The sequence below is a fragment of the Watersipora subatra genome, chromosome 5 (assembly GCF_963576615.1).
Source record: "Watersipora subatra chromosome 5, tzWatSuba1.1, whole genome shotgun sequence".
In the NCBI taxonomy this organism is placed as follows: Eukaryota; Metazoa; Bryozoa; class Gymnolaemata; order Cheilostomatida; family Watersiporidae; genus Watersipora; species Watersipora subatra.
The window spans coordinates 8,639,682-8,666,975 of record NC_088712.1 but is presented as its reverse complement, the minus strand read 5'-3'; the positions used below and the strand labels follow the sequence as shown (position 1 = coordinate 8,666,975).

Here is a 27,294-nt window from a genome sequence, read left to right as displayed (position 1 = left end):
GAATCGCAGATTGCCGACCCCTGGCCTAGACTGAAAAGTGTTATTGTTGGGTATAATCAGTAAATGTGCTTCAGTAACAATGTTTTCCAGATCTGATTATTGAGAGATCATTTATTAACAAGCTCTTACCTACATGAGGTTTTATAGTGTGGTACATTGATGTTTTAATTTTATAAATAATTTGAGTACATCTGAGAAAACTGAAGTGAAAGTGAGTCGTAATTTGTCCACTTTCTTCTAGCAAACTTGGCACGCAGCCAGCCGCAAAGCTTCACCTAAAATGTCAAGCGTTACTCTATAATGGGATCATTTGACATTAATCTTTCTGGTGCAGCTGTAGACAATTTAAATATATTTCAAGGATTTAAACATTCTGATGTAAACCAGCAGTACATATGAGTCAAGATAATATACACAGATGAGTAGCTACTGACTGATGTGTTAAACATGTATAACTGGAAATTTTAGAGCTTTTACATATTCCTTTTTATTTCCTCTATATAATTATTTATTTGTTCTATTTTTGGCATCCTCAGATGAAAATGTCATATAGAGGGGAGTCCGTAGCAATTATGGAATGGAAACATACCCTGATAAACAACTCCAAAAATAAATATTTATGTATGCACATATTAAAATGTATGTATTTAGTATATTTAGTACGAATAAAACTAAAAGACATTGTGTTCCATATCATAAGGCAGAAAAATCGTATAACAAGAACCTATAGACTACCCAAGTGCGCATTGTATTAAGTTGATTGTTGGAACCAGTAATATGGAAATGGATTTATTATATATAGCAATAAGGTAATTACATCTTCAATTGTTTAAGTGTAAAAAATGATGAATTTTGAAAGACTAACAAACATGAATGAAGAATGAAAACCTGCTACTGATGACAAAGGTACAGAAATATCAATCAGAATACAATATATTTTATAACCTTGTGTAGGCCTACCAATATCGATACTATATCTGCTTTTCTTAAAGCCTTCAAACAAATTCAGTTCTTCAACAAAAATATTATTTTATAAGTTATCTACTGTTAATAATATTTCATCATTGTTCTTATAGAAGAAAATACATGAGTTTTGATTAGAATGTCCAAACTATGTAACTTTTCAATTCATAAAAGCGAAAATCATAGAAAATGCTAATTTTCTCCATGAACAAAGCATTCAGAATCACAAACAGCAAAGTTAGTGGAGAGACAGCTATTCAAGACAAGCTTTTTAATCATTGTTGTGTAGCAAATTACCGAGAAAAAAGTGGCCAACTGCATCTACATGTACATTGAAACCACTCTTCCAACATTGATTAATCTCTATTAATTTCTATATGAAGTATATAATTTACATTAAGAAAGAGAAGACAACAACTCTGACTGATGAAGCAGCAGCTATGGTTGTAGCTGAAAGACTGCTATGTTCCTTCTATTGTAGTTAGCTACAATTAGTCTGTCTCCAGAGATGTCCATGTCATACACACTACCACTCTCAATAGCTCTGTCTGTCAGCTCTGAGACTACCTCACCTACAATATAATAAGTATTATCAACAGTCACAGCCGGTTCATGAATCTAACACTTTTTAAAATAATTTAATCAAACTTGTGTAACGGTTTACACTGTATTCTTCAGCCTCTCAGAAAAATAGGTAATACCTATTTTTGGATTTATCCTCCTCTCGCATAAGTTCATCTATCACTGAACTGACATACCACTACGCAACAGCTAATTAGTTGGATGTGACTTGGAAGGCTGTGTGAAATTTCTGTCATAAAAATACAATTTAAGTTTTAAGACTACACCATTCTTCCATACTGCAGAAAAACTTTGACAAGTTTTTGTTCGTTACTGTATTGCTTTTTGGGAAAGAACAATGTTAAGTTTTTATTCATAGCAAGCTTCATACTTCAACCTTTTCAATATTCCAGGTATGCTCCACCTTATTGAGTTATGTTTACACTAAGCTGAGAGTGCAGCGCTAGCCTATTTACTACTAGAGCAAGCTTCTCTTCCTTGCTTGACAGGCTGCCTTTCCAGAGCCCGTCAGGATTAATACAAATAGACTAACTACCAGCTGATTGGATTATGAACATGTTGCAGACCCCTAATTACAAATATTATGTTGTCTCTTACAGTCATAGAAATGTTGGCAAGATGCCAAATACAAGCTATGAGAAAGTGTCAGTAGCAGATTAAAGATAGCATCCAGATAGAAATTATTTGTGTGGCCTGCAGTTCAAGGCACACATTCAAAGTCTTATAGGCAATTATATGAGATTTGTTCCGAATGAATGTGAATTGGTTTATAAAAAAGTATGCACATTATAAGTAGAGGCTTACGCAAATTTTATTTGACTTCAACTAACTGACAGGCAAAGCCCGTCTTTAAATATAAGTTCACATTTTACGAAGACTAGAAAAAGCAAGTGGATAAGAATAGTTTATTTTAAATTGTGTATTGAAACATTTGATGACCAACATCTTCTTTTCTATCATAATATAAATGATAGTAAAATGATCAGAGATTATTTTGCTGAATTCTTTAACTTCATATACATTTTGTTCACCTTTTTTACAGACTACGATGAATAATTTTTATTAAAGTTATCACCCTCAACACGTTTAGACTGCAATGATTGTGCTTCTAATTTTATATCCAAGAGCATCATATCCATAGCTGTGTGTACAACTTTGAGATATGATGCTAACACAGGAAATTATAACAATAAAATGTATGATATTTGGTTGATCGGTGATAGTCTACCGACTTTAAAGGCAAATCCAAAATAACTGACTAATGAATGAGAAATAGTGAATATTATACAGCTATCTTGAATCTTTAGCTAATACTAAGTCTATAGCAAGTAGACTATCAGAGCTCTCTATTACTATGTATAGTGTTTAATATCACTATGAGAAGTAGTCAGGGTAGCATTACATGGGTTTACATCAAAATTATGTATCTACTAGTATATCTATCAATTACTAGATTGTACAGCATATTTGTCAGCACAACTGCTCACTCATATTATGTATATCATTTATAAATACACCAACCAGTTGAGCTATCCAGGATTCTCACACTGCTGCTTGCATATGCTGCCACCAGGATATATCTGTCTCCATAGCATGTTACTCCTTGTGGATAAGGCACATATTTACAAGTCCAAAGCAGCTGACCTTGAGTGATGTCTATCAAGCAGACTTGAGATGAGCCGGAGTCAGACACAACAACCTTGTCTGATCCTGAAACACAGAGTGAGACACAATCTTGGCTAAGCTGAGGACAAGAAATATCTTTGAGTTTATTCCCTGTCAGTGAGTAGATGATGAGAAGCTTGTTCTTTCTGTCTGGAGCAACTACTTTATCACTAGTGATGGCTAGTCCTGTGATACAGCTGCTATTATAGTCATTGTGAGTCCAGGAAGTGACTTGCTTTCCCTGCTGATCATGTACATAGATGGTCCAAGGATTGTCTCGCACTGCTGTATATAGTCTGTCCTTGTAGACCTCCATTGTTTTAGGGATGTTGTTGAATGCAATCAATGAGCCTTTTACTTGGTAGTTGTTGTCAATAGTAGCTACTGTTTTATTATACATTCCAGTTAATATTTGAGAGTTCCAGACTCTTATAGAATAAGGATTTGATGGTAAAGAGACTGTGTGAAGGAGTTTGAGGGATTTTGGAAGAGGTTTAGGAGGTTGAAGCTCTAGCTGTTCATCAATTTGAAATCCGTCAGTGGAGACAACTTCTAGCATTATCTCACTACTTCCACCTGTAAGTATTTAAGTATAAATAGATGCACATATAACTTATTTCAAAAAGTTATTGTAAGGTGAACGAAATTGTTAAACAATAACGATAGGATATTTAGTTTCAAATATGCTTGCCAACATTATATCCATAAAACTTGTATTTAGTTTGCAATCTGAATACTGAAAGTAAGGACATGATTTTAGATTTTTGGCTGGTTGATTATGCAGTTTAGGGCAACTGAGAATTTGTTGAGAGTTTATGGGTGCTTCAAGATGTGTTAATTAAAACCTGTCTTTTAGATTCTTCATTTGGTTTCTCCTTTAAAGCTGTTTAGTGTTTGATCAACAGAGTTATGCATATGAGTCTGTCATAGCACAATATGCCAATAATACATTTAACAGTGACTAGGAGGTATTTCATAGCAATGCTATAATTGTCTCAAACAGTTACTATGAAAATATTTTTAAAAGGGTAACAACACTTTCATTGCAATATTTTCATACTATTATTATACTGTGTGCATATGAAGGAATTTCCACTTCATTCAGTCAGCTGTAAGTTTAATGTGAAATGGTATGTACAACACAGGCACGAAAATAATTTTCTGGATAAAAATTATTTGCAGTAGTCACCTTCATGTGACTTAATTTCATGACACAGATCTATACTACTCGTTAAATGAGTTAAACGAAACTCATCTCCAAGGTAAGATTACAAGTTTAATAGATTAAACACATAATAGTTGCAATATTAAAATAAAAGATGCGTGTGATTGATAAAGTTTTGGTTTTATAAAGTCAGCTGTTCAAATTCATCTCCAATTATTTACAAATTCATTTTCTTGTTTAGTTGTATCAATTCTTTTAACCAGTTTTACAAGTTCATGGGTTAATATATGTCATTGATGTGATGAATAAGGGTGACTTGGCCCAAAGCCAAAAATTATTGAGACACGCAACTGGCCAGGTATATGAAAAAAGACTGTCAGCCAAGCCTGGCTGACAGAGGCTTGACTCAACTCCACCCATAGAGTTATCTCCCTCTAGAGTGATAAATACACGAGCGTTTCCGGTGCCAACAAAGAGCGTTTAGGCCACGCCTCTTTTTTGTGCTAGTCAGTCGTAGTGATTGACTAGATCAATAACATTAGCCATGAGAATGATTAAACAAGGATCATGAATTCCAGTTGAGATAGTAATCATTGCTCATATAAAAGAAATGATGATTATAGTTTATTACTCTAATATATGCTTATTATTTAAAGCAATTCAATACCTACCAGGGATTGCTAAACATATTATGGAAATGTTTACTTTTTCATTTCCATTTCCATCAATGATATACAGGCCCCCCACAGCCCCATACAGCAATGATATACAGCCAATGATATACAGCCCCCCTGTATATTATTGTTTCCATAAGCATCAATATTTCCATAATTTTAGGGAAATGGATATGGAAATTTTATTTTAGAAATATGGAAATGTTATTGAAATGGAAATAATATGGAAATGTTGTTGAAATGGAAATAATATGGAAATGTTATTGAAATGGAAATAATATCGAAATGTTATGGAAATGGAATTAATATGGAAATAATATAGAAATGAATTATGGAAATGTTATGGAAATGGAAATAATATAAAATGAAGTAGGGAAATGTTATGGAAATGTAAATAATATAGAAATGATGTAGGGAAATTTTATGGAAATGGAATTAATATGGAAATAAATTATGGAAATTTTATGGAAATGGAAATTATATAGAAACAAATTATGGAAATGGAAATTGTGACATACACGTAATCCCTGATACCTACTTGACTGGCAAAGGCACTGAATAGATAGTGTTAAGTAAGTGAGTTAATGCAATCAGTTACTCATAGATAAGAAAGATAGTCATACTAGGGTTGTATTACATTAGTGTGATGGGAAGCTATTTGACTGCCATCAACTATGAGCTGTACTACCCGAGTTGCCCGAGTAATGCAAAACTCTTTGGACAGAAAGTTTATTTTTATATAACATTTACTATTCTAACTTTTAAACTTCATATTATGAAAAAATATTGTTAAGCAGTTCAAATAAATTAAGAGGAAAAAGAAAACAACTGTAAAGGTTTTCAAGATTTTTCAAACAACTACAACTTTTAAATTTCATATCATGAAAGAATTGTTTTGTTGAAATAAATTAGGAAAAAAACTGTAAATGTGTTTAATTGTAAAATAATAAGCAAGTAATGGCTAAATATAATCTGTTTAGATATGATCACAATGAAAAATTATTTAATAAATAAGGTAATAAAAGAGTCTATTTTATTTTTAAATAATTATAATTTAGTATAATTAAGTACGTTATTATTTGTTTTTATTTAACATATACCAACATTTGCCACTTTAACTTTTAAAATACATATTATGAGAAGTGTTTTGTGTAATTTAAATAAATGAAGAGAAGAGAGAAAATAAAAACAACTGTAAATGTGTTTAAGCTTTTCAAACAACTACAACTTTTAAATTTCACATCATGAAAGAAGTTTTATGTTGAAATAAATTAGGAAGAAAAATGAAACTGCAAATGTGTTTAAATGTAAATGTGAAATAATTAGCAAGTGTTGGCTAAATACAATCTGTTTAGCTATGTTTACAATAAAAAATTATTTAATAAATAAAATAATAAAAAAGTCTATTTTATTTTTAAATAATACTAATTTAGTATAATTAGGTAATTTATTTTTATCTAACATATAACAACATTTGCCACTCTAACTTTCAAACTTTTTGCTTGCTTACATCAAGCAAAGATGTCCACTAACTAGTGGACACCTTTGCTTCAAGACAGTCTATGTATTTGATTGATATGTATTGAAATCTAATATTACATGCAACGGCTGTTTGTGAACTGTGGTGTCAATGAATCACTCTATCACCATACAATGTCAACACTTTCAGTTGATGGCAGTCAATTAGCTTCCCATCACACCAATGTAATACAACCCCAGTATGACTATCTATCTTATCTATGAGTAACCAAAGATATACTGCCCACCATGTGTGGGGGCTGTATATCATTGGAGTAACTGATAGCATTAACTCACTTACTTAACACTATCTATTCAGTGCCTTTGCAAGGCATGTAGGTATCAAATTGCTTTAAATAATAAGCATATATTATAGTAATAAACTATAATCATCATTTCTTTAATATGAGCAATAATTACTATCTTAACTGTGGAAATTCATGATCATTCACACGGCTGATGTTATCGTTATGTCAATCACTACGATTGACTAGCACAAAAAAGGGGCGTGGCCTAAACGCTCCTTGTTGGCACCGGAAACGCTCGTGTTGTTGAATGCACAGTTATCACCCTAGAGGGAGATAACTCTATGACTCCGCCAGACAGGTGCAGGGAGAAATCGTGCCCAACGATGAGGGGATTGAGCCAGTCAGAAGTACAAATGCCGGACAAGCCGGCAGGTGAGCTGGCATCACAAAGACTGACATGCTGCTGTGCCAGTCCAAGCCGGCCACCTAGCCACTAGAAAAGAATTGCCAATCTTAGTTTTCTGAGAAGATATATAAGGAGTCAGTCAATCTCGAGAAGTTATACAAAAAGTCAGACAATCAAGAGAAGGCAGATGATAAGACAGCCTTCCCATTGCAGTATTGATATAAATATATAAAAAATTCTGCTCGTAAAAGCTGCATTGTTTTGAGGTTTTCACAAATCTTTTTGCTGGTTAAGTCCATAAATTCCCCTAGTCGAGCAACAACGGCACTTATCAATAAATCCGGTTCAGTCTGTTATTGCATATCTCCCAGCTGGACACGTGTAAACTCATAGTAGTCATTAGTTTCTGTTATCATAACATCTCAAAAAATATTTACACTTTATTCAGTAGGAAAAAAATATAAAAAAGCTCAAGGAAAGCTGGGCCAGCAGGTGGGATGAAGTTGGGGGCTGAGTGAGAGGAAAGTAATTGGAGCCATGGCAGCTTATCACCATCAAAGTCAGTGAAATTTTGTCAACCATTACAGGCTAAGGTAGTTATATTTCCTCAGCCACTGTTCCACTAGCAGTTATAACACTAGTATTCTGCTTATTGGGCTTCTATATAGTGGCAATTGTCATTTATTCACAACATCATAACTTGCAAATACCACATTATCAAAATCTGAGCTCTCCCTCAGATAATCTTTTCAAATTTTTTAAGATGTGGTTGCATCAAAAAGGTCAATTTGTTGAAATTAAAACCAATAAAAGGCTAAAACAGCTATAATCTGATGTCTTTTTTGCCTTTGTAGACTAACCATGTGCAAAGATATATGCGTTTGAATGAGGCCATCTTTTAGAAAGTTCAGATTCCAGCGGGTGCTTCATTTGTGACGTAATTAGGGATACCTGTGACAAGAGCCCACGAGCGATAAATATAAGATCTCTTTGTTAGCCAATCATCAGGACGAAATTTTTATATAGGTCATATTAAATGTTATCATTCGTAAAACAAGTTGTTTGTGATGTAGAAGATTCTCATTGTTAGGGAAATGACTCTATTACTAGTTAGTTTTGCACATCGACTACTAGTAGATTACTATTACATGCATCGACATATTTATTTTATATTAATCATCAGACATGCGGACAGGTTATGGTTAGAGACAACAGGCGTCAGCAGCGTTATGCTGCAGAGGAAGATACGAGAATAGAGGTAAATGTATTGTTAACTTTGAGTATCTTATATATACGTATATTCTAAGCTAACAGTAATAGTGTTAGTAGTCATGAATACATCTATTAATAAGTAAAGTTATAACTTTTTTCTATCACGAATCATTGTTGCATACATTTTTTAATTGTTACACCATTTTGTATCATTTCACCTAGCTATAGCATTTTCCTTGGCATTTTTAGCTAGTAATTTAGATTTATGATTAGAATTCATGTTCAGTGTGTAAAAAGTAAGGAAAATCGATTGATCAATGCTCACCTTCAACTCTCAGAAACAAAGCTTCCGATTGTTGGCTCGGCGTATTTATGCCTTTGTTAAACATTTATTTGTTTTGAAAATTACACTCGCGATCTATTTAACTCTCAAATTGAAAGCTTCCAGTAAATACGCGTCAAAATGAAAGCTTCCAGTAGATACGCAATACAACAACACAACCGCCCCCCTCAACACCCCCAGGTGTTCATAACTAGTTGCCTAACATTAGCCGGCCCTACTTGCAACCAGTGAATATACAGGCCTGGTTTACAGATTAACTAGCGGAGCAGTCGTGTCGGTCTGGAAACTGCCATAAACGTGAAAGAAAGACATGAATGTGTGCTGTACAAACCATAGTATGTTTTGTTTGAGTTTGCTGCAGTAGATTAAGTTGTTCTATTATATGAACTGAAACTATATGAATGGCCACAACTTGGAGGGATGTTTTTAATAAAAACTTTGTGATGCGATGAAAATCTTTAGGCTTGTGAAAGATCATATAGAAGTAATAAAGTATTATTGTTGAAGACCATACAAAACATGATTTGCAGAACATATTGAATACATTAAAGCCTGTTACCATCTGTGTTAAAATCTTTTCTCATAGATGGTTTATGAAGTGTAATCAATGCTGTATTGACAGGGACTTTGGATAGCTCGACTCAATTCCAACGGACCAAATATTAGGTTCAAAAAATATTGTGTTCTACCCTACTAAGTGAAAACAGCTGAGTCCACAAACCGCCAACAATGCATGTGCAAGAATGGTTTTATTAACCCTTTGTCAGAATCGGTAGGTTAATTGATTTCAACGAACTTGATGTTGTTTTGCGTTCACTATTTTGGTCAACTCATAAAACCATTGGTTTTGTACTTGAATTAAATAATCGAGTGGAACCAGTAAAATTTTCTACAAATTGATACTAATAACGACTAGATAACGTAGACTATTCGTGAATTTTTGAGAAGCAGTTGGTTTCGCCATATATTTGAACATATTATTTCCAAAGATCGTGGAGTGCCTATTTTATCTAGTAGCTAGTTTCCAGTGTGTGTGTTTAGCAACTGAGAACTCAGCTGATACAAAGGCCGTGATGAAATAAGCTAACATGACGACCTAATTACAGTAGACCGGTAGAATTGGTAGTCAGTACTCAAACGTTTACACAGCATTAAGAGAAAGCTAATATGACAAGTTTTTAATATTTCTTTTTTGATGCGTTTGAGACATTCATAATAATGTATCTGTAACTAAATTTAAAATTTTATTCTAGCCAACATGAGCAGATCCAAAATAAAATTTATGCCAATAGAGCTGCGTAGGACTAGACTATTATTGCAATAGCTGATGTGAATATGAGAGATAGAGACTGGCTGTATCACTCGTTACATCATTTTGGGCAAGTGAGGGCATGTTTTTGTGGCCTGAGCGTTTTTACCGCGATCAGATTTTTTCTATTTCAATCTTCAAATATCTTGACAAGGAGATTGCCTAACACAACAAACAACATGTCAACTGATAGACAAAAAAATTACTTTCTTTTAAAATCAATTCAAATTTGACGCAACCACATCTTTAATCATTGATAAATCGGTTCATAAATATATTAAGGGTTTGAAAACATTGATATCTACTTTTTGTGTTAAATAGGCGACCGTCTCATTAACATCCACAAAAGACGACATTAAAGATGTTTGCCCATGGAACCGATAAAATATATTGTGATGAAATAAGCTAACTTGACAACCTAATTACAGTAGACCGGTTGAATTGGTAATCAGTACTCCTATGTTTACACAGCGTTTAGAGAAAGCTAATATGACAAGTTTTTAATATTCCTTTTTTGAGGCGTTTGAGACATTCATAATAATGTATCTGTAGCTAAATTTAAAATTTTATTCTAGCCAACAAGAGCTAATCCAAAATAAAATTTATGCCAATATGCTTATGCAATATGCCAATTTATGCTGCGTAGGACTAGACTTTTATCGCAGTAGCCGATGTGAATACGAGATATAGAGACAGGCTGTATCATTTGTTACATCATTTTGGGCAAGTGAGGGCATGTTTTTTTTGGCCTGAGTGTTTTTACCGCGATCAAATTTTTTCGATTTCAATCTTAAAATATATTGTCAGTGAGATCGCCTAACACAACAAACAACATATCAACTGATAGACAAAAAATTACTTTGTTTTAAAATCAACTCAAATTTGACGCAACCACATCTTTAATCATCGATAAATTGGTTCATAAATATATTGAGGGTTTGAAAACATTGATATCTACTTTTTGTGTTAAATAGGCAACTGTCTCATCAACAGCCACAAAAAAAGACATAAAAGATGTTTGCCCATGGAGCCGTTAAAATATATTTATGTCATTTTCTAACAGCAAAATGGTCCACAAGGTAGTTATATGGTAAACGAATTTTTCAGAAAACCATTTATTACTAATTTGCTATAATTGATTATGTAACCCAATGAAAATATAATATATGAATTATATATAAAGTTCTTACATTTGGTTGTTAAAATACCATGGTGACAAAATTGTTTTGTAGTCTTTAACTTTTTCGCTTTCAAATCATCTTTTTTACCGGGACATAAATCCATATTCAGTAAAACCTAACACTTGACAAAGACACATACAGATCGCCATGACTTTTAAACTTCAGTCTAGAAAACCTATTTAGTACCAAAAATTTAGTATAAAATTTTATATCAGGTAATGCCTTAGAAAACACTCTGTGTTGTAGGTTGACCTCAGACACTTTTCAACCAATTTGCAAACGTCGGATGAGTTATCAATATTATTACAGCGTATCACATTATTATTACTGATGAATATAAAATATTCAATCTCAGTAGTACCATTGTTCAATAAATATCAAACAGTCTGCAGATATGAAATTATTGAAACTTTGTTGCACTAATGTATCTGACATGGCTGGTCATTCCTAAGAAATTGTGATAAAAAATAATTTTGTGCAAAACGAAACTACACTCATGATGGCTTGGAAACCTATTTTATTGGCTCATTGCAGGTAGATAATCGTTTCCCTTTGTTTGAGTACAAATGCGGATAAAAAGTTTGGTAAAACCACATCATGTGGCATCCTTTAGCACATTCATTTGGCACATCAGTTAGCTATACATGACTGCCTTGCTGATCTGTACTATGCAACTCAGATTAGCCTAAAATTTTGGTAAAACCACATCATGTAGCTTCCTTTAGCACATTCATCTAGCACATCAGATAGCCATATGAGACTGCCTTGCTGTCGCGTAAAGCTGACGTACTGATGCAACTCAGATTTGCCTAAAAGTTAAACAATTGCTGACCATTCCAATTTTTACTAGCAATTTCGTTATTCCACTTTGTATGGCAGTTTTACAGTCTAGGTTTACAGGCTGCTAATTATAGAGAATGATAAAAACAAGGACCGGAAATGCACTAAACTTTGCAGAAAAGAACATTATTCTTTGATTATACAAAAAATTTTCTTTTCAAGCTCACCCCTTTTACTTACTGATTGCAGAAAAAGTTTCTGTTTAAAAAGTTTCAGTTAATAAAAAAAATACAAAGGAATAGTAAGGACTGCCTACATGTATGTATTTCTAAACCAAAGTCAGTAGCTGGGTGTAGTTGAGAAGATGTTTGCCAAATGGTGAATCTGGAAAAATACAGGGCACACAGTTTTTTGGAACCAAAATGTCTGCCAAAAACATGGAATACCTTTAATTTGAATTCATAGCTTTTATACAGCAAATATACAGTCTGTTAGAATGACCAATAAATAGCTGCCAAAGGTGTACCTTGATAAATCTGTGTCACATATGTTTTAGTTGTTAGTTAGCTATTCCCCAGCAGTTTAAATATAATGCAGAATAATCCACTGAGCATTTTAAAGGTACTGATGTACTTACCAAAAGCGAATAACTCAAAGTTTGTGTAAAATTTTTACTGATGTCTCAAATCAGTTGCATACTTTAATGATTTCAAGTGTAATGAACATATAAGTCAGCTTCCTGCATGGAGTTTTTTAAGTATTGTAAGTAGATATTGTTTTAGATTTTCAAATTTTCTGTTAGTATTATTTTTTGATAGTGTTTTTCTCGGAGTGATAAAACTTTGATGTGAACAGTCAGCTAATGGTGTCGATATTTTACCAAGTGGAAATTAAACTTATTCTAGCAAGTGGCCTGAAATAGGAAATGATTTATTGTGGTTCTAATTATGGCTCATCTACAGAGTATCCGGAAATAAAAATTTTCCTGACTAGACTTACTTTTCTCTCTAACTTTGCTGACTGAAGGTACTTGTACTGATGGTATGATTTCATCAATCAGCCTTTGTATCTCATTCTTTGTCTCCGTGTAGCTAGAGACTAAGTCACACTGCAATGACAGTATAAACAGTTGAAGTCTTCAAGCAAAAGAGACTGTGAGGCAACAAAACATACACAAATCACCAATTAGCTACATTTTAAATTATTTGCATAATTCCTATGCTTTTTATAAGCTGCTGCTAAATTGACACACTTTATCTGGGTGCGTTTCTGGCTCTGCGTGTGGTTGTGTAAGCATGTGTAAGTAAGTATGGTTGTGCGGGAGGTAAGTGGGGAGGTAAGTGGGGAAGTAAGGGAGGTAAGTGCGTGTTGGCGGTGTATGCCTACTAAAACTATCAGTATACTGACAGCTCATTATCCATGAGCAACATGAACACATAACAAAGCAGTATGAAGCTATATGGGAGACACTTGGACTTATTCACATTTTAAGTTTAAAGCTCATGAAGTTCAGCATTGCACTATAATTAAAGGTTTCCAAAATCAATAGTTGTAAAGAATACCACATCAACACAAGTCTAATATTTAATTATTTCTCAAAGTTACAATACTGTGAGGGTGTTTCAGTAAGCAAAGACCCTAATTACTTTAATAAACTGCCATTTAGACTATGCAATAGTGCTCTGGGCACCATTTAACTACAAGACTTAGCTATCACTGCAAGTGAAAACGCACATCTGACATCGACCCTGTTTTTTGAAGTTACATGACCAAAGCCGCCGCCTCTATAAAGCTCCAAATTGGAAGAGCAGAAAACTGTGATAATATGTTTAATGCTGATAAAAAAGTAGAGCTAAATACATGACACACTGTCAAAAGTCTATGAAAATAAATGTATGAAGAGAATAAATGTCTAGAAATGCAAAAACGCTGCAGCGCAAACTTGAAACTTTAGTCGAAGGCTTGTCAAACTTCCGTGGAAGATCTGAAAGACCAGTTTTGACCTAAAAGTTTAAGGTGATCCCATCTGGAAAAGCTCATGTCGCAAATATTTCACGTTCTAAATTGGCTTGTTTTAATCTGGTTCTGTCAACAGCAGTACATTTTTTGATGCGCTGCACCATTTTCCGTTAAGTTAGGTTCACAAGGAGAAGAATGTCGTCAACTGGCGCCATTCTTTAGCAAGACAATTCTAACCACACACAGCCAAAATCACTCCAGATAAGTTTGCAAGTATTAACTATAGGTCTCTCAGAATTTCAGCTCTAAAGTTATCTCCTAGTGGCTATTATCTGTTTTGTCCAACAAAGAACGCTTTAGGTGGAAAACACCTTTTTGCCATAAAAAACGAATAGGAGAAAAACTCACTGCGTAGTAGACCAGACACCTTATATTCTGGTCGGGTCAAAAATTTAGGAAATTAATGGAACAAGTGTATTGAGATGCAAGCAGTCTATGTAGAAAAATGACATACACTACAAAGTTATATGTTTCAAATAAAAACTTCCAGATTAAAGTGTCTTTACAGATTGAATCATGTATATACCTGATGAGCATGCTTAGCTCGAGACTCGGTTTTGCACATGATATTTCTTATTTGGCTCCATTTCTTAAGTATCTTATCTTCGAGAAAGTCTGTCATGAGCGTTTTGGTTGTTAGTCGATCCTCTGTATATTCAGCTTCTAGCTGTTTGTACTTAGACTCCAAAGCTTTGATCTTCAACAAGTTAATCAATCTTATGACTACGTTCGTCTTAAAAGCACTAATACTGCTACATGCAAGAGCGTTTTACTGACTTTTACAAAGTATTAATTAGTATACAATAGCTGGTTATCACCACCTGCAATTGTGGAAATTGTCCACAATAGACTACACTGTCAAATACATCGCAATAATTGAGTAACTACACAAATGAAAATTTAAAATTATGGCACATCATATATGGCACATATGGAAACATTATGTTTGTCATGTATAACCTCACAAGATAAGCTATTGCACAGTTTAGTTTTACTTTGCACAATATTATGAAAAGACTTTGACAACTGCTAATAGAAAAGACTATTTGCAAAAAAGTAGTATACCTCTTAGAAATAAATTTTTGATTTGTTAAACAGCATAAATCAAATATATATTATGCTGATGCAGAAGCACTTTCGTACAGTTTCTTTGAATTTATTTCACTTTAAAAATATAGTCAAAAAACAATTTTTGAATAGAAGTTTATCGTGATCCACTTGACCTCCCATCCAGTCATACATAACAAGTTTATAAAAATAAGTCTGCTTTTGCAAAAAATTAACAGAAATAGATTCACAACAAGAGCATTACTACAACTTTAGAGGCCTTTAGAACATGTATTGGTATTCAAGTTGATAATTATCCATGTTAACCTTTGTATATTATAGTATTATTATTAACCTTTATATTTATAGTGTTATTATCTAGCTCTATAGGAATTAGTATGACAAGATATTGAGAATCGTTCAAAAGGTTTTAGCAATTTAACTAAGACTATCTTGTTAACTAATAGCATTTGGAATTAATAAATGCTTTGTTAAACACTTGGCAATGTCATTACAACCTGTGCATCCCTTTTATCATGAATCTTTTGCACCGTCTCAGCCGTTTCCTTGTCATACTCAGCAAGTGTTTGAGAGGTGAACTTGAAAATTTGTTCCAAACCCTCTTCCTTCTCAATCATCCCTTTCTTTAGTTTGTTAATCTCATCATGGAGCTGTTCGACAAGGTCATCCAATGACATCAGCTGATGAGTCTCTCCTGAAAAAAACATAAAAGTTCCCAATCAAACTTGTACAATTTTTCTAATTACGAGAACATTTAGCTGATTGTCACTAAGAAAATTTTATTTAAAATTACAGGTTTTGAAAGAGATAAAACGGTGACAAGCTAAGCAACATTTAATAAAATTAATTATTTATAAGGTTAACCCTTTCGCTGCCAAAAACACATTTATGCGTTTTCTAGGGTCGAGTGCCACAGACGCATAATTGTGACTTTCCCAGCAAATGCGTAGTAACTTCATTTTTTCATTTGTTGACAACATAACCCACGATCTTTAGGATTTTCAATATATTGACAACGTTGCCCAAAGATATCTTTATAAAACTAGCCTAAAATAACAAAGCAATTTTAAACTTTTGTTTGAGAACTACGAATCAACAACGAACAATTTTTGTGTGAGTTCATAAAACACTGCCCACGAGTCAAAAAACAGGTAATTTATTATGTCGATGACGTTATAGCCAACTCAGATTTAGATTTTCGTGATTACACAGATAATTAGAGTAGCAGCAGTGACTCTGATAGTGGTGGAAGTAATAGTTTTGTAAGAGTAAGGAACATTGTGAAGGATTGTCTTAGCTTCATAGCGATCGCTTTACATAGCTTTATCGTTGCACAAAGTATAGATACATTGAATTTTTTGCATAGCAGTGTTAATTAAAATGATGACAAAATAAAATATGATACAAAAGATGTTGTAGATAGAGTTTGAAAATGAAAAAATGTTGTACGCATATCATCAAGCAATATCAGCCATTTTCGGTAAAATAGCTGGCACTAGACCAATAGCAAAATTTGTACATGGATGGCAGTGAAAGGGTTAAAATATAAACTGGTTCGGAGTGAGTGGCTAGCATATAAATAACTGTTGCACTTATTTTGATATCTTTAATGTCTAGGTAACAAGGTATATAAAATATGCACATTATATTAAAACAAAAGTTGAAGTTTTAACAAATATATTATGTATACTAAAAATAATATCAAACAGTTGAACAAATATTATCGATGATCCATCGCTAAACTACATATCAAATAGGTATAATAACAGTAGCAAGTCAAAGTTGTATTGGTGAAACTATTCATATATTTGAAAGCTCTCTGCATTGTATTACCTACAAAAGTTACTTTCAGTATTTTAGTAATCTAACTAAGACAATTAGTTTATGAGGTGAAATAATTAATTCAAACCAGTGAGAATTGTAGAATTTTTATGACATATTTTTAAGTTTGCTTTGTACTAAAATTAGCCAAGTTTTTCTTATAGTCTATGCACAACAATTTTATTATTGTTACCGCTTACCATCATCGCAAAACTTGGCTCTGCGAACGCATTCATTGCAGATCATCTTCAGACATTTATCACATCCCAAACTGACTGGCTTGTCTGTGTGATCAGTACAGACTCTGCTTTGCTGACTCTTCAGTAGCTCATACTGCTCCATGTTTATGGTTGGATGAACTTTACCAATCTCTTCATGGTACTCTTGATGAAACTAAAATGTAAAGTGGGTCAGAACAAATGTCAAAAGTTACTCAAATGTAGATAAATGGGGTGTTAAAAATTATTCGAAGGTGCGATGAGAAAGCTAGTTATAAAATTTTGTTGGTATTTCAAAAGACCAACAACACATTCCAAACAATAAATTTGTCTATAATCAGCCCCATTCTACAGTTCGCACACTAGCATTCACTAGGTATTTCAATGTGGCTGCACTATTGTAATTCCCATTACGAAGCTTCAAAATATATACTAATTTAATCAAAAATATATATTGTCAGCTAAGTTCATATTTTTATTTGACGAAGTCATTGAATTACTTCTTTTTATTTACTGATATTTACCGAGTTATATAATCAAAATATTATTAAACCATTTGCTTATCAATAAACAATCGATACCATCTGATTACAATGTCTAAAGTTATTAGTATTGCTTGTTCGTAAATAACTGCAAAAATGTCATTATCCTACAAGCAAAAATATTCAAAAAGCTTGAGAGTTACTTCAGGCGACCAACAACACTTTTTACACAATAAATGTGTATGTAATCAACCCAATTCTAGAGTTAGCAGCTTACTATTCGCTATGTATTTCAATGTGATTGCACAATTGTAATTTTCCAATACAAAGCATTAAAAATGAACCAATTTTTACAAAAATATGATTTGTTAATCAAATTAATATTTTACACTTACTAATCCTATTTAATAACTTTTCCTAACCTCTTTTTACTGATAGTTACTGAGGAATGAAAACAAAGGATTAACAAAACAGTTGCTTATCAATAGAGAATGGATATCATCTAATTACCTTGTTGGCAGTTATTGACTGTGGTTGATCATAAATAATTACAAAAAAAGTAATTACCCTATAAACAACCTCAGTTGGTTTCAACAACATATTCCTAATTTGACCGAAAACATATTACTTCAAAACTAATATTTAAAAGAATATCACAATTTAAAAAAACTGATGGCTGAAATTACTAAGACTGTGATGATAACGAAGTAAGTCTTGGTGGTTAGTTGTAGCAAAGATAGCAACAGCATTTGTAGCACAAATGAGGAATATTTTTAAAAGCTTTAGTTTGCTCAAACTTTGACAATATTAAATAAATGGTAACCATGATGTGAATGATTTTCTTGTTGTTCATCACTTGTGAGATGCAGAGAAAACCTGACTGAAACTATTAAAGATAATTAGCAACAATACTTTTTCAGTTCACACTATAAAAACTCTGGCTTGATCAGAACATCTGAATAAATGAAATGTAACCAGCAACATTTGCTAGACAGCTACAAAATGAGATCCATTACAGATGACCATAATAACCATATTCAGCAGTGAATTGTTAATTAGTGAGGCAATTTTGATAACTTACAAGTTTAATTATTCCTCAATGCCTGATGCTGAAATGTTGAATAAAAAATAAGCTATCAACTCATTCATATGTACCTCGTGATGTTTTACACAATAAATGGTATCGCACAGGGGACAGTAGGAAAATGCTTGCTCATTATCCTTTCCTTTCTTTGCGCAGAGATCACATGACTTCGGCTTATTCTTGGATAGATCATAGGCTGGCAGCTGGTTTAGGGGCACCTCACAGACTTGACTACAACATAATAAACATCAGATATTCATGTTCATGTGAAAAAACAATTCCTTACAAGAAGTTTGGTACACATATTTACATTAGGTTTGATTTCACCATATGAATTCAACAAAAATTTTGGCCGAGTTCAATGTAAGTAGTTGTTGTGCTTATTAGGTACATGGAAATTGCGACGTTTTTAATGTTTTATTCATCCAAAACGTTCTCAAAACGCTTGTAATAGATACAAAAATTTCAGTTTGCCATTCCTCTAGTAAAAAGTGGTCCGTAATATTTCCCTTCCAACTTAGTGAAAAAGTTGGAGTTGCGATTTCTTTAAAAAAGAAATCGTTTTCGTTGAACGACTGCCGTAGACGCATTATTGCGACTTTCCCAGCAATTGCGTAGATAGCTAATTATATTATTCGTTGACAACATAACTCACGGTTTTTAAGACTTTTATGAAATTGACAGTGTTGTCCGAAAATTTGTCTATAAAATTAGCCTAAAATAACAAAGCAGTTTTAAACTTTTGTTTGAGAATTTTTAATTTAAAAACAAACATTGTTTTTGTGTGAGTTTATTAATTACCGTGTGTGAGTCAGAAAACAGGTAATTAGTTAGGTTGACGGCATTATAGCCAATTCAAAATCAGATTTTTGTAATTATGCAGATAATTAAAGCAGCAGCACTGTCTCTGATAGTGGTGAAAGTAATAATTTTGTAAGAGTACGGAACATTATGGAGGATCGTTTTAGCTTCGCATCGATCGTAGCTTCCCATAGCTTTATCATCGCACAAATTACAGATCCATTGAATTTTTGCATAGCAATGTTGGTTAAAATGTTGGCAAATTAAAATATGTAACAAAAATGTTCTAGATAGAGATTGAAATTGGAAAAAATACTGTTTACATATTATGAAGGAGTATCAGCAAGTTTTGGTAAAATGGCTGGCACTTAGCAGATACCCAAATTTGTACATGGTTGGCAGTGAAAGGGTTAATACTACTGTAAGTTTTTTACAAGTTTTTAAAATCGGAGTAACTTTTATACTTTCACCCAGAATAATGGTGAACCGCTGTTTTGTTCTGTTTGATGACATTTGCTCTGAGTTGCCCTACTAGTTCACTAGTGTTTACCAAATATCATTATATTATGTGCACATTTAGATATATTTAGAGATATTTATTAAAAGTTGAAAAACTTCAGTTCGTTTGAGAAATGCCCAGAGTTACTGACACTTTCTTTGTCAGGAACAGCCTGTTCTAAACATTTATCTGCTCACAAAAATTGTTTCATTATAAAAACAACATTTTTGGGCTTTCTGGCCAAATTAAGTTGAAAAATGTTTTAATGATGCCGGCTAGAAGTTAGAGTGAAAATGAGCCAGTAACTGATAGGTAATCAAGTTTTAGTGATGATGAAATTTTAGCAATGATAAAATTGAAGTTCAGTAAAATAGTCAAGAACATCTACATACAAGTATAAGAACTTAGTTTGACGTGTTGGTTTAAAAAGCTAAATTCAATAAAGTTAGCATCAAAAATAACGTTATATGTCTGTCTCAACGGTAATAAATCCCTATGTGGTATGAATCGAACATAGGACTTTGTAATGTTACATTGCATTGCAGAACATATTCATTAAATAAACTACAATTATATATGTAGCTATATTTTCAAATGTGAACCTTTTGTTAGTAATTTTTGATATATACACTACACATACTGAATTTAAATGGTATTTACCACCAGGCAGGGGCCTGGGTTAGCAGAGAAGCCAGACAGCCAAAAATTATCATTGTTGTGATCAATTACCATTGTGTAACTGGACAGTGTTGACTGCTCAAAGAGCTAAAATGAACAGCGTATTTTTACAGTGTTGATGTAGAAAAAATTAGGTATCTTTTGCGATATCTTTTGAACAGTAATATACACGTAAGTTGTCTAATCTGGCCTAAAATCCTTCCAAGCCCTTACCTCCTTAGCCCTTCAACAGGGAGAAATAGACTTGATGTTTGGTTTTAATAAATGCAAAGTTACTATCCTATTATTGGTTTGTATCAACAACTTTGTTTGGTTTAAAAAGTTGGTATCTAGTTTTTTCCTATTACTTTCATTAGGTTTATAATCAATAATTAATGTAAAGTTACATTAACCTTTCGAACCCTATCCGTCCTTGTCAATGTCATGTCGGTAATTCTAGGCAACTTGTCCAAAAATTGAAAGTTTTTAAACTTTTTGGTAAATGTTTCAAAATGTGCTCCTTTTGCTATAAAACCAATAATATGCATTGATTTACTGAGTGGTCTCAAATTTTTATTAATAACTGTATATGCAATTCTGAGTTAGAAAGATTCAAAAACTCCACATTAACTCTTTACATCATCTGAAATTTAAATCATAGAATTAGGTGCATCTACGGTACTTCGGCCATTAATTTTGTAAAGACAAACACCATTAAGGCTATCCAAGTTTCTTAGACCTTAAAAAGGCTATGTTTGCATGAAGAAAAATTTGATGGCTGCATGGCCTCACCACGAGTTACTCTGATTAGATATTTTTTCAAATGAGAAAGTCCATTTTTGTAGATCAAAAGGTATTATTATAACTGAGCCACTAGTGATCAATATGTAATGTGCAGGTTACTGAAGAGCGGAGAAAATTGTAACAAATTTACAGAACTTGCAAATTTATTTTCATAGATAAAACATGATGAATATCACTGAGCCACTAGTATTCAATACGTAGGTAACTTTTTTAATGAATGGAGGAAATAGAAAGAAACTTCAGTATTTTCAAAAGGTTTAGTACTTACAGCACCATGTGTACACTTTTAGTTGAAAACAAGTATCTGACATACTGCGGTGACTAATTAGCTCTATTCATTTCCAATCTGCATTTTGTTAGATAATATACACATTTATTGTTCTATGTTTAGATATTAATAACATGAGATTTAGAAACATATTGAGACTTTAAAATATTGCTCCGTCAACTTGCTGTCTAGATTGGTCAATGTAAAATAAGAGGAGGTGATACATCATCAGATGTAATCATCCGCAGGGTTCCTTGTATACCTTAGATGCTTATTTCTTCAAGCCAGTGTGAAAGCTTTAGTGCTTGCCAATATTAAAAAAACATTGATGCTTGGTTGTCTCCACAAGAAAAAGGTGATTGTTTCCTTACTAGTTACTACTAGTTATCTATCTAGTAACTAGTAGTAACTCTATCTAGTTACCATGACAATATTGAATCTTTTTTTTTAAACACACAGAAACTTTTATTAGATTATATTAGTAAAATCGCTGTTTCCCTATTATTTGTAATTGTGTCTGTTTTACGTATTCTGACTCACAGTTTTTAAAAATTGGTTGACTGAACATGATCGTCGATAAAATACTCAGAAGAATAATACGTGAAAAATGACGACACTAATTGTTATCGTAGCTACAGTTGATATATGTTAGTGTGTTGAAGCTCTTTAGTACTATATACACCATAATTGCACTTCTGCTTGATCTGAGCATTTTAACCGCAGTGAATGGTGTCGATTTTAATATCAACACATGCTAGCAGTCACATCACTTCAAACATCAATAGTTCAAAACATATGATGAAATATATCCCTTTGGTTGGGGAAACGACCAAAATTTTGTTTATCGGTCGCATTGGGAAGCAACATTTGTGTCGCTTTAGGTAGACGTTTTTAAAGCTGTCGCCTAGTAGCATTAAACAAAGAATATGAACACTAGTAAGTTTTAAATATCATCAACAAGATATTAGTCGATGATTTACAATATGAAACGATTATTGGAGAGGCATTGCTTTGTGCTAAAAGCAAAATAAATCTCACCTCCTTGGAAAAGAATAAAATTTGGAAAAACCAGTCAACATCGGCTCGACTTTCAAAAGGTAAAATAAAAGATTATTTGATACTGCGATCGTTTGTGACGTTTTGTCTGATCAGAATATAATAGTTCAGATGATGTAAACTTTTTGGACTTTTAACATACTTGGAATATACAAAGAAAAATGATCATTATGGTAGCTCGCATGGCTACGTTATAGCATTTGACTCTACCAAAATAAATGCTTCCAAGCGTTTCATACAGGAAAAATTGCACATGGTTGTATTTTTTGTAGTATTAGATATGTGAATGAATGTTTACGTACAAAATATTTGGTTCAGAGAAATGAATTTAAGATTTGAGCTATGCATGTTCATAAAATACCAAATTTATTGAATTTTGAAAGATAAATCACACGACTTTTTGGGGTTTTGCCGGGCTTTAACCCACAGAAAGAGATATCAACAGCTTTCATGTTAAATCTACTAATAAAATTTATGCAAACTATAGTTCACGCACATCTTTAAAGATGTGGTTGCGTAAAATTTGAGTTGACTTTAAAATCAAGTATATTTCTTTGTCTATCAGTTGATATGTTGTTTGTTGTGTTGGGCGATCTCATTGTCAAGATATTTGAAGATTGAAATTGAAAAAATCAATCGCGGTAAAACACTCAGGTTAAAAAAATATGCCCAGACTTGCCCAAAATGATGTAATGTGTGATACAACCTTTCCCTATCTCTTGTGTTCACATTGGCTATTGCGATAAAAGTCTAGTCGTCTGCGCCTCTACAATTTATTTTGTGTTTGCTTATGTTGGCTAGAATAAAGTTTTAAATTCAGCTAAAGATACATTATTACAATACATTTACATATACAGCTATATCCATTCCTGGCCCTCCTGATAAGGCTTGGTTACCTGTTTGGCCCTCCAGCAAAAGTATTTGGGCACCTTTGCTCTAGTGCTTGCAATTTTTCAAACAACTAAATCTTGTTCTTGCTAATTCAGCAAGGAGTGTGATTATAGTCCTGTTATCAGAAAAGATAAATCATGGAAAAATTTCATGGAAAAAGGGTAGCACCAATGTATTTGATTGATTACATTAGTGAGCAAGAAGCCTTTTAGTTAATTCAGGTGTCCTAACATTGTATTGGCTATATAGCTTACTACAGCAATGTTTTTAGACTGAGTTTTAAAGGAGTACCTAAACTCAGGGAAGGTGTTAATAACTGTTAAAAATTGAATTGTGTTAGTGTTTACACTTGCTGCCCTGACTAAATTAGCAAAATTGACATATTTATCTAGCTGATTGTCGGTGAGTTTGGTCAGAAAATAAAAAATTTAAAGGGAAAAGTTTACCAATGCTAGTAAAAGGAATGTTTTGTCCTTTAAACAACAGAAAACATTTTAAAGATAAATTTGGTTTAAAAAATTGAAAGTGTAAACTCAAATACCTTCAAGTTAATTTTACATTTGAATTTCAAAAATTTAACGAGTTTAACCAATTTGTTTAACTTATGAATGTAAAATGGTTGTTGGAAGCTTCATGCAGGATTAACAGTAAACATAATATTCAAATTTCCTCTAATGTGCTTCAGACCTAACACCTTACGGGCAAAATTCTAACAATAAGTTTATATTAAATCCTGTGTTTGCTAACAAATCATCACTCAATTACTTCTTAACAAGAAATATAAATTATATAACAGCTTCCACTTTAATCCTCAAAGTGTTCATATTCCAGTCCCATTCAGTGAAAATCGATATGAGGTTCATGCATATTTTATAGCACTTTAGCAGATACATCAGCCATATCAGTTATGCATCTAACTTTTCACTTCATTCAGTTTTCATATGAATATTCTAGTGATTTTAAATCTTTAAAACATTGAGACTTGGTTCCCTCTACTTCAATTAACCTTCTAACTACACCCCTATAGTTAATAGTGCATTGTCTATGCACAAAAGGAATGTTGCCATGATATTTGATTGTTTACACTAGCAAGAATGAAGCCTGCTTCTGTAGCCAGAAGTCCTAATCATTGAACCGATAAGTTTGTCCACAGGGCTCTTAAGGCTGGTTCACACTATATCTCCGTTTGTCAGCTTTTTCCTTTCGGCGTTCATTGTCAATTATGTGTAAAACTCAGACTATATCCCTAGTATTAGCACATTGGCTACGTGACTAACGCCATGTTACTATATTTTAATTTTTACATTACCAGGCATGACACCTGTTTTTCTAGCCAAGAGTCTTAACCACTGAGCTGATAAGTTTGCAAAAGGGCTCTTATCAGTTTGTTTGTTTTACAGCTTGCAGTTCTCAGTCAATATTTGAAGCGCTTCTACTTAGCTGGTGCTTGCTAGCACTTAGCTAGTCAACTTTAACCAAAAGTACATGCAATATTTGTAAAACTGGGCGGTATGTCGATATTACCGTTTTTTTGCAGTACTTGTTTTTAAAACCGAACGGCAAAAACGTCACAATGGAACCGCGCGGTGCGGTTCGGTCGTTCACGCACCGAGAATACCAAACAATTATGTGAACATTCACATGGTATCGGTACGCACTCAGGTAGACCGAGCAACCGTTGTCACATGGTAAAAGTGGCGCCAAAATAGAGCAGATTGATTGGTGGATGAAGATGATGTTTTGTCGCAGGGGGCCATCCTTTGCAGGAAGAAGAGTCGTCATGCCAGAATCTACGGCGAGAGTATCGCAGAAGGTAAATGCTTTCATTATTTCTTATTATACACCATGTTAGGCCATGAATAGTCACACTTAAGGTTTGTGTCGGTACTTGGTGCATTAGTTGGTATGGCTAGGAGGCATTTGATTTTTTATTCTAATCTCTAAGTCTAAATCTATCGTATGCATGGGTGCGGATCATTTTTTTTATTTTTGATTCAATAAAGATTGATGCTAATCAGATGGACATCCGTGAACATTGACTTGCCAGTTATTGCAGTTTTAGTGTCTGTACTATTTTTTTATAAATCTAAATGGAGAGGAAATACTAGCTAGGCAGCAGAATTAATGAGAATATTATTTATTCAAGACTCCAACTCAAAATTTTCGTGTTTGTTATGACTGTCAATGATAATTTCCAAACCATACACTTTGTCAGTTGCATTATCTTTTTAATTGTAATAATTAGTTCCTTATCATTAAGAGTTTTGTTTCCAGTCTGCACTTAACTAACCACCTGAACTTAAATAAAATATATTACTTTAATAATGTGCGTTATTTCTTTGAAGCTCTCAAGAACAAAATTTTATGATATAGACATTGTTCAAAGCATTTAGAATGACAATTACTGGTATAGACATTGTTGCTTGCAAAATTGTACTCTTCGCTGCTCACTCTCCTCACGTTCGCGGACTGCTCTATATTTTATGTTTTTGTTTTCTTTGTAGTTCGTACTTTAATTGATTTTTGTCATCATTGGTAGGTGAAGACACCGAGGATGCTGATTTTGGGTTTTTATCACCGACATAATCATCATTGAAATCTACCGAAGATGCAGATTTGGAAGTTTTAACACCGACATCATCGAAATCCGATGTTTGGCAATGCTTTGATACACTAGATTAGATGTAGAAATCACACTGCTTACTTCTTCCATGTTATTTATTAATAAGCACACAATTTATTTGTAGATGTATGTAGGATTGCAGCAAACGCTGTCAAGTTGAATGTTGTTTTATATACGGTATTTGGAATTACATATATAAATAAAATAAATTGTCGTTCATTGCTGAAGAGCCGGCTTTATTCTCAACAAACATGGTACATGATTTTATGTGTGTCTGTGATTTTGTATTCTATGCTCGCTTTCTACACGCTTGCCTAAAATAAAGAATACACAATATCCAACTTTGAAGTTAAGAGTGGTGGAATGAACCAACAGGTGGATGGTGCAACCTAAATGCCATCCCTTGTACACGGGGACCCTGTACTCAAGTAGACCTGGCTAGTGCTGCGTAGCAATGGTAGGTAGAACACAACTCCCAAAAAATCATGCGGTTTGTCTTATTTTGCGGTAATTGTTGGTGTGTAAATTGAACCGTATGTTTTTGGGAGTTGTTCTCTCAATGTCGGTATGCGGTACGGTATCGGTTTAAACAGGTGTGGTCTCGGTATACAGTTGGTGCCCAAAACCGCCCAGCCGTAAATATTTGTAGACTCTGTAGATAAGTGTTTGTATTCAGCTGCTGCCAGCTGCTGCCTTTCATGTGTTTGGATTAAAATTTCAGCTAATACTTATTAGACTGACAATAACTATTTGCTGAAATTTTGACAGTTTTCAAGCATCTAACAAATTTCAGGTCATAATCGTAGTTAAGACTGTTTTAATAAAATACTTGTATAGAGAGTTTGTGGTAATTAAATATAATACGCAAACTTTGCTTGCTTCAAAACATGAAACAACCATCTTTGTGCAGATAAACACCTATAGTCTTGATTGCTAGTATAAATTTATGATTTGCGT

At 33.2% G+C, this 27,294-nt stretch overlaps 2 protein-coding genes across 2 annotated transcripts in view; both read right to left on the bottom strand.

The window, feature by feature from the left end:
* Window positions 1-27,294, bottom strand: part of LOC137397004 (uncharacterized) — an 86,840-nt gene that overhangs the window by 52,934 nt on the left and 6,612 nt on the right. The window lies entirely within an intron of this gene.
* LOC137396623 (uncharacterized) lies at window positions 692-25,541 on the bottom strand. The gene is made up of 8 exons (XM_068082943.1): window positions 25,324-25,541; window positions 18,810-18,969; window positions 17,155-17,347; window positions 15,631-15,827; window positions 14,592-14,762; window positions 13,046-13,154; window positions 3,067-3,786; window positions 692-1,535 (listed from the first exon to the last, which is right to left on the bottom strand). The coding sequence occupies exons 1-8, from the start codon at window positions 25,539-25,541 to the stop codon at window positions 1,402-1,404; spliced, it is 1,902 nt and encodes a 633-aa protein (XP_067939044.1). The 3' UTR covers window positions 692-1,401.

Excerpts from the sequence above, each read along its gene's own strand:
- LOC137396623 (XM_068082943.1), bottom strand. The coding sequence starts at position 25,541 with ATGAAAGCATTTACCTTCTGCGATACTCTCGCCGTAGATTCTGGCATG. Across the intron at positions 17,348-18,809 it reads ATTGTGTAAAACATCACGAG|TTTCATCAAGAGTACCATGA; the intron begins GTACATATGAAT and ends TTTACATTTTAG. Across the intron at positions 1,536-3,066 it reads AATCCTGGATAGCTCAACTG|GTGAGGTAGTCTCAGAGCTG; the intron begins GTTGGTGTATTT and ends ATTATATTGTAG.